Here is an 8,751-nt window from a genome sequence, read left to right as displayed (position 1 = left end):
ATCATTGATGTTTCTATCTCTCTCTCTCCCTCTCCCTGCCTCTCTGAAATCAATAAAGATATATTTAAAAAACAAGGACAACAAAACTTTCCAGTGATAGGAAACACCCTTTTCTTCAAAAGCCCAGTTCCAAGATAGCTCACTTTACTCTTCAGTATATATATTGCAGCTCGAGCATTCATTTGTGGCTTTGATACCTGCCATTACCACATGTCTAATCTCCATTAACTTTTCACTCTTTTCAGAATGTCTCCTATATATTTCATACCCTTACGACATAACTTTAATCATATCACACCTTTAAAAAAATATCTCAGTGTGTACCTGTTGTCTTTCAAAGTAGAATGTTTTATTCAAGATTTTCTGCAATCTAATCTTTAACTCTTGTTTTAGCTTTCTAGCTTTGCTTTCTCATGTTAACACCATCATAAAAAATTTTTATGCTTTCCCATGTTATTGCTTCACACCTCTCGAAATTTTCCCTTAAAAAGAATTCCATTCTATACACTCTTCAAGATCAAGCTCAAATTAATTAAACTTAGATGTAGTTATATATCTTACTATACAAATTGTTCAAATCCTACATTGGCCATGAAGTTTTCCTTGATTAACTCAGCCAAACACTAACCTTAATCTCCAGGGCTTAATCCAGTGTCTAACAGGGGTGGGCAAATTTTTTGACTCGAGGGCCACAATGGTCTTAAACTGGACCGAAGGGCCAGAACAAAAGCATGGATGGAGTGTTTGTGTGAACTAATATAAATTCAAAGTAAACATCATTACATAAAAGGGTACGGTCTTTTTTTTTTTTTAGTTTTATTCATTTCAAACGGGCCGGATTAGGCCCGCGGGCCGTAGTTTGCCCACGGCTGGTAGCATATACACTTAGTACAGTATATACTTTTAACTTCTTTAATAGTTCTTTTTTTTTTTTTTTTAAGAATGTTTTTATTAATTTCTGAGAAAGGAAGGGAGAGAGGGAAAGGTAGAAACATTTTTTTTTTTAGACTTAAAAGAAGTTTATTAGTGAAAGGGGCTGTGGGGTGGTGGGCTGGATGCTACGTCAGCTGCCCACCTTGTCCTCCTGCTGCATCTGGGCGATCAGCTGCTGCCGCTCGGCTGCTTGGCGCATGCGCATCATGACGAGGCTTTCGTAGTCCCTCTCGGACACCACCGAGCCCTGTGACCATCCTGGGTGGCCGGGGCCATCCTTGCCCTGGGGCCGTCCCTCCAACCAGGAAATCTTCAGAGGATTATCAACCAGGCCCACTTCATTCTGGACAGCCAGCTCCGCAGCCTTGATGGTTGCAAACTCCACCACGGCGGTGCCTGCCTTCTTGCTGGGAAGTACCAGGTTGAGCACCTCCCCGTACTTTTGAAGAAGCTGCAGGAGGACATCTCTGGAGTAGCCGCCTTTTGAACCATCCTCTCTGCACTTCCATTTTAGCTTTAGCTTGGGAGTGCCTTTGCCTTCAGGATTTTCTGCCTTTCTTCGCAACCTCTGCTCCCGTTCCTGGCGTATCTGCTCCTGCATCAGCCTCTGGTGTTTTTCCAGCTGCCGGGAACCCTCTTCTCACAGGCGTTGGATCTCCTGCTCCAGTTCTCCTCTTTCTCCTCCTCTCACTCCTCCTCCTCGTCCTGGGCCTGGGCCTGGGCCTGCCGCTCCCGGGCCTCCAGGTCAAGCTTCATTTTCTTCCTTCTCTCATCTAGTTTCTGGGTCCTCTCTGCTGCCTGCTTCTTGGCTTTCCTGATCTTGTCATACGTGGCCCTGGCTGCAGCGTCAGTCAGTACCTCCAAGGCCTGAGAAAGCTGGTGGAAGAGTTCAGCTGCTCTGGGATTACCTGGATGTTTGTCTGGATGGCAGGAGCGGGCCTTCTGCCTATATGCCTTCTTTACCTCTTTGTCTGCCACCTTCTCCTCAATGCCCAGCAGCGCATACAGGTCCATCTGTAAGAGCTCCTTGGCCACCGACATGGTTCCAACCCTGACTGGATTCGTACTACAACTCCCAAGAGTCTAAATGTGCCCGGGACTCTTCCCGAAGACTGTCCAAAACATTTTTGAGAGAGAACTATCCATCAGCTGCCTCCTGCACGCCCGCTACTGGGGATCAAGCCCACAACCTGGGCATGTGCCCTTACCTCCTGGTTCATGGGACAATGCTCAACCAACTGAGCCACACCAGCAGGGCTCTAATAGTTCTTAAATTACAATATGTTGGGGTCCAACCCCAGCAGGTCCAGGGTTTCCCAAAGGTGTGGACAGAGTCGGCGAAGAAGAAATGACCCGGAGACAGTGTTCAGTTGATCAGCAGCCTAGCCAGGTTCTCCAGCCAGGTTCTGTAGCCAGGTTCTGTCTTTATTCTCCAGTTACATCTGTATTTATACCAGTTGATTTTAATCCTATCCATTCTATTCCAAAGGTTAGGGCATTTGTTATCTCCATTCCAAGGTCACTACTCTATTGTTATGTTAAGCTACAAGGAAGTAACTGAAGGAGATTATCCTAAGTAAAGAGTGTGTAGCTTAAGCATGATTGTTCATAGTTAAAGTGATTAACTACCCGCCTGGCACTTAGTTAAGGGGTTTTACTGATTTATTCCCTTCCTTAGTCCTGTTAATCCCTAACTCCAGGGAAAAATCCCCACCTGGGGAAACAACCTTTCTTGGAGAGGTGACCTTGGTTAAAACACATAGCACTAAGAAGGGGAGCCAACATATTAAGAACAGTATGCCATATACGCCAGGTCCCTTGAAACATATGCTGTGCATATGTTTCTTCCCTGTAGTGACTGTGTCAAGCAGCAAGGATGGACTGGCTTCCAGCAACAATACAGGATGATAATACATTACTTGTCTATCTCAAAGAATGGCATGGAGGTTAAAATGTTTGAGGTTAGTATTTTGCATTGTACCCATCTGAAGGTATGTGTCAACCATAATGCCTCTTACTATTTATTATTTTTATTTTTGCTTTTCCTTGAGGCAACTTATGGAATATAAAAGCTGACCAAGGCCTAAGACAGTGGACATAATACTGGGGTACTCAAGCTATTTGAAGACTTTCCAAGATGTGTGTGCATGAACACGGAGAATTTGTTTTAAAGTAATCAGTTCTCTGATCCTTACTTCCCATGGTAGCCATCCCCAAAACCCATCTGCCTGAAAATGTGCCCTGGGGTCAGAGTGACAGTACCCTACTTTCCTGCCTCCCTTATTCCAATGTCCCTCCCCTACTTTACAAACAATGGCATAATTCTTCCCAGCCCAAATCTTACTAAAGTGAAATACCCAGGGGGGATGCAAAACCTTCAAGACAATAAAAAAGAAACAATGGGCTGGAGAAACAGAAAGCGTTAACACATCCTTTCATAAGTTAGGTGGTTTTCAGTTGCTTATTTCAACAAAGTTGAAAGAGAACCTAATCAGAGTTGTCAGCTGGTAGATCATGAAAAACATTTTCTCTTTGTTAGATCTTTATGTGATTATTTTGGCATATAATTTGGAATGAGTTTCAATGAATGGCATTATTATAACAAAAGTCCATTCTCATCTACTTATTTATATGGACTAGTTTTCTCAATGCTTACGTTCATGGAATTGAAAACTTGGAATAGAATTAATGCTGAATTCATTCTCATTCTAGTAATACTCATCCACGGATGGAATAAGCTGGTTGAAAAATAAAATGCATCCAATTCCATTTCCGTAAGATGCATTCCCAACAAAATTTTACTTTTATGTTTATTTATAAATATTTGCAATCTATTTGTTTTATCAGTTGAAATAATAAGATTTAGAGTTTTATGATCAGGGAATTTATAAACTACCCTTACATTTCAATTTATATACACATTTTTATTAAAAGGAAATATAAGATGATCATAAGAGTTCAAATACAAAATATATTACGGGAAAACTCTGGAGAGGATGTGGAATGCAAAGATCAATTCCAGAAGATAAAGGATGAAAACTGTCCAAGTATAAGAGACTGTATTTTAAAAAGTAGGTATTAGTTAAGGTTAATAAATCTCTATGGTTTTTAAAGTTCACTCGCTATATGTGAAAAAGTGTGACAGTTACGAACTATTTGTAACAAGCTGGGAGAAATGTAGATGTCCCTTTGAACAAAATTGTTCCAAAGGGCTCACGAGCCAAAAAGTTTGAGGATCCTGAACAGCCAAGATGTCCTTGCTCGGAGACGGACTGAACTCTTCCTGGAGGGACGCAAACGCAGGTTGGAGTGAAACCTGTGGCTCTGCGTGGGCGCTTGTGGATTTAGTCCCTTGCATTGTATTATTTCTTGTTCGTTTGAAATCGCCCCTCCTCGTGAGACTGTAAGCTCTCGGAAGACCAGGGCTTGCTCGATTTCTGGGCTCAGTGCCTGTGCCCTGGGGACACTCCCCGCACCCCCGCGCAATGAATGACTCTGCCGTGAGAACTCGAGGGCTGTTACATCCCCGCTGGCGCTCGGGTTTCTGCGCGGCGCGTCCCGCCCGCTGCGAGGCCAGGCCCGCGGAGGCGTGGGAAGGCCCGAGGGAAACTCTGAGCGCTCGGCGGCCGGGAGGGGCGGGGCGGGGGCCGGTCTGGGGCGGGGGAGCGGGGGGCGCGGGCGCGGAACCGGGGCGGGGAGGTGCCGCCGCGCAGGCGCGCCGCCGTCTCCGCGTGCGCGCTGTCCCCGCGCGGGCGCCGTAGCGCGTGTGCAGGCTGACGCAGCCCGAGGGCCCTCCTCTTGCTCCGCCGCGGCGTCGGTGGAGTTTTGGGCGTTAAGGGAGGGGGCGCGGGAGCCGAGCCGCGAGAGGGAGGCGGCGGGGAGGAGGAGGAGCAGGCGCCGCCATGGCCGCCGCGCTCACCGACATGGCCGACCTAGAGGAGCTCTCCCGCCTGAGCCCTCTGCCCCCCGGCAGCCCCGGCTCGGCGGCGCGGGGCCGGGCGGAGCCCCCCGAGGAGGACGAGGACGAGGAGGAGGAGGAAGAGGAGGCGGAGGCCGAGGCGGTGGCGGCGCTGCTGCTGAACGGCGGCGCCGGGGGCGGCGGCGGCGGCGGCGGCGTGGGGGGCGGCGAGGCGGAGACGATGTCGGAGCCGAGCCCCGAGAGCGCCAGCCAGGCCGGGGAGGACGAGGACGAGGACGACGAGGAGGACGAGGAGGAGGAGGACGAGGGCAGCAGCAGCGGCGGCGGCGAGGAGGAGAGCAGCGCCGAGAGCCTGGTGGGCAGCAGCGGCGGGAGCAGCGGCGACGAGACGCGCTCGCTGAGCCCGGGCGCCGCCAGCAGCAGCAGCGGCGATGGGGACGGCAAGGAGGGCCTGGAGGAGCCCAAGGGACCGCGGGGCGGCCAGGGCGGCGGCGGGGGCGGCAGCGGCAGCAGCAGCAGCAGCGTCGTCTCCAGCGGCGGCGACGAGGGCTACGGGACCGGGGGCGGCGGCAGCAGCGCGACCTCCGGGGGCCGGCGCGGCAGTTTGGAGATGTCGTCGGACGGGGAACCCCTGAGCCGCATGGACTCGGAGGACAGGTGAGTGCCCGGCGGCGTCTCCCGGTCCCTCTACCCTCCCTCCCGCCCTCCTCCCGCGCTCCCGGGCCGGGGGGACTTTTTGGCCGCGATGCCCCCCGCTCCCCGAGCCCAGGGCCCCTCCCCCAGGCGCCCCCCTCGGAAACCTCCGGGCCGCCCCGCCCCTCTGGCCGCGGATAGCGGCTCCCAACTCTCAGACCCTGTCCCCCCGCGCTGCCCGGCGCCCCGCACGGCCCCTCGGACGGCCCCGACGCGGAAGCCGCCCCCCGAGCAGGCCCGGCCCTCGGTGGGAGCTGCGGCGGCCCCGGGGGCGCACGCCCGGCCCACGAGGTTAGCGTCCGCCGCGAGCGCGAACACTTGTCAGAACTGCAATTGACAAGTGCTTTCCAACATGGCTGGTCTCGCTCGGATTGCACAGAACTTCCTTGTTCGGGGAGGAGACCCCCAGCTGCCCCTCTTCTTTACTTAAAAAAAAAAAAAAAGGGAAAAAGAACAAGAAAAGGCTGTTCTTTTTTCTCTTTAACCGCTGCTTCCAAAACGCCTCCCGGGTAGTCGTTAACGTGGTCTCCAAAGGGATGTAAATAACTTCTGTGCGTCCCGCGAACAAATCCGGGAGAAAGTTGAAAGCGAATCCATCGGTGTAGCCAAGAAAGATGAATTTATGGCGTTTGCAATAACTTGGCGGGAGCAGAGAGAGTTGGAGTGGGAACGAAAGACGCTCGCGAAGGGACCTGCATGATGGTAGGCGGTGTAGTATCCTTGTGTAGTGAGGCTTCGTGATTGTGGGCGGCAGGATTTGCAGCCCTGTGTTGGAGAGCGCTGAAGGAATTAGCATTCTTCTAAAGTTCGTGGGGAGTAGCGTGGGGACTGGCCAGAAATGCGCTTCCTTTTTTTCGGGACATTAAAATGACTGCCATTCTTATGTTTCGATTGTTGCTGTTACTTTTGGGCTCTTTGGAAAACTTCCTATTTTAAGTAATTGGTTCTTAATGTACTTTTTAACAACAGCACTCCCTCATTCATGCTGTACTGCTTCTAAAGTATATTAGCACTTGTTTTGACCATCTGCTCATGTTTAGATGAGCAGTCGATTTTTAAATCTTCTCTATTGACTTGGATTTAAAGGTTTTAAGTATTCTAAAGTTCTAGGGATAACGATGGTTAACTGAGAAAAATTTATGTAATGAGGAATACAAGGACCTAAATATTTTGGAAATACAGTATTAGAATCTGTTTGACACTTAAATATCTAGTTAGGACACTTTGGCTGGGGTCAAACAGACTGTACAAACCTTAGAAAAATTGTACTGAACTATATAGGCATGGCGGGAAGGAGAATGTCTTCAAGAGAATTAAAATTGACGTGAACTGCACAATGAAGAATGTTATTTATCATTTTATTACAACCTCCTTCGTTGGTACCCAGAGATACTTGAAAGTTGGTAGTTTCCACAGTTCTATTTAGTTATGGACACACACTTGTTTAGCACTGCACAGTTTAAACGTTGCAGTCATTTCGTTCACTATTTGGTGCAAACTAGATATTATTTTGACTTCCATTTAACAGATGAAGAAGCAAGTTGAGTGTCTTCCTAAAAACAGTAAGTATAGAACGGTAGTGGTGAAGCTGAACAAAGGTTCTTAAGTCCCTTGCTATTTCCACTTCACAAGAGTAAGAATAATTCACCTTAAATAACAAGCTGTATGTGTCAGTTTTTGTTTGTTTGAGTTAATATCTTGTCCACTGCATCCTTTTATTAGGGGACAATGAATTATTGGTCAAGTAAAATTTCCGAAAGTGGAGTTTGGGCTTCATTTTATATTTATTGGATATTTATATGAGTATCTACTTTATACATCATACTTCAGAGTAAGGAGTAAGATAATTGGTGCCACAAGTCCAAATAAGGTTAAAACTTGATAACTAAGCATACTTGCTTTTCTTAATGCTTAAGCATTAGAGACTACAAAATATTGTAGTCATTTTACCATTTCAAGGTAGTAGATTTATCACTTGTATGAAAAAGCCTTCCATTACTAGTGAAACTGGTTGTGGTCTTGATAATCTTAATTCTGAAATGCCCCCTGTTGCCATTGAGTTAAAGAACTATTTTAAATTTGGAAAGGATTCATAATTCTTATAAACTGTCCTGCAGATTACACTAATCTGTGTGGATTTTATAGATTGATTTCATGGTAGGAAGTCTTTATTTTTGTAACTGATGAAAGGATATTGTGGTTTTAAAGTGCTTTTAAAAAACTTGAGGCAATCCTATCACAACGATTTCATCATTAGAATTTACTGTTTCTCTTAGGATGCTTGTTCATTTTTTTCTAACTTTGAAATTAGGTAGTATCTTTGAATTTAGCATACTTTAGAATTTGTAAAAATATCTTAAATATTTTTAACTGTAAGAGCTTCTTAAGAAAGAATTAATACAAAGATTTAGATTTTGAAGCTTGTGATCCAAGGTACCACTTTATCATCGTGTATTGGAAGTGTTGTGTGGTGAAAACTGACTAATTTATAAAATGATTAAATGACATTTGGTACAAAAAACATTGATTCTTTTCCCCAGGAGAGAGTTATTCAAAACCATGTAAGTGTATTAGTGTGTTTATTTTAGTCAAGTTAGCAAACTTAAAGTTGATAGGTAATTTACTTTGGTTATAGAGATAATGACATTTTCTTTGGGGGCATTGGATATTTAGCTGTGCAAGAACACTAAAAACTAGTTTTTCTTTTACTTTGAATCTAAGCTTAAGTATTTTTAAAAAAGTTATCACCTTTTAAGTAAATTTCAGAGGCTATCTTAAATACAGTTTTAGAATTTTAAATGCCTCAAATGTTTTTAGTTTACAAAATAGTTTTAGCTATTGAATCAAATTTTACTTACATTGAAAGTACTCTGAGCTACTTGTCCTGTATAAGTGAATTGATAATAACGATCTATTCCATTTTGTGGTTGTCTCTTTTTTAAATCGTCTCTCCCTTCCCCCCACCCTGAAACTAGAGTATAAACCATGACTTATTTTTGAAAAAGCCAAGGCCTGTTTCAGCCACTTTTATCAGCCTTTATGGATAAATCGAGGTATCAAATGAAAAGTGCATGGTTTCATTAGAATGAAACTTATTTTAAATGTTCAGCAAAGGCCACACACAGGCCCTTACCATCTTGTGGATATAAAATTTTGTCAATTTTTGGGTTGTAAACTTTGAGGTATAATTAGGATTGCTTTGAAAT

At 46.0% G+C, this 8,751-nt stretch overlaps 1 protein-coding gene and 1 pseudogene across 2 annotated transcripts in view; one reads left to right on the top strand and one right to left on the bottom strand.

Moving 5' to 3' along the window:
- Positions 1 to 1,035: 1,035 nt before the first annotated feature.
- LOC308514487 (dnaJ homolog subfamily C member 17-like) lies at positions 1,036 to 1,974 on the bottom strand (annotated as a pseudogene). Its single transcript has one exon. The product of its transcript is annotated as a dnaJ homolog subfamily C member 17-like (transcript).
- Positions 1,975 to 4,776: 2,802 nt separating this feature from the next.
- The window catches only part of AEBP2 (AE binding protein 2), a 58,222-nt gene continuing 54,247 nt past the window's right edge, over positions 4,777 to 8,751 (top strand). Inside the window, exon 1 of the mRNA XM_081084242.1 lies at positions 4,777 to 5,509. Within this exon, the coding sequence (XP_080940368.1) occupies positions 4,836 to 5,509 (674 nt within the window). The 5' untranslated portion in view covers positions 4,777 to 4,835. The remainder of the gene's footprint in view (positions 5,510 to 8,751) is intronic.

This window comes from Myotis nattereri (genome assembly GCF_964212035.1).
Source record: "Myotis nattereri genome assembly, chromosome: 2".
NCBI lineage: Eukaryota > Metazoa > Chordata > Mammalia > Chiroptera > Vespertilionidae > Myotis > Myotis nattereri.
Note: the sequence above shows the minus strand (reverse complement) of the source record. Positions and strands in the feature narration are given on the sequence as shown.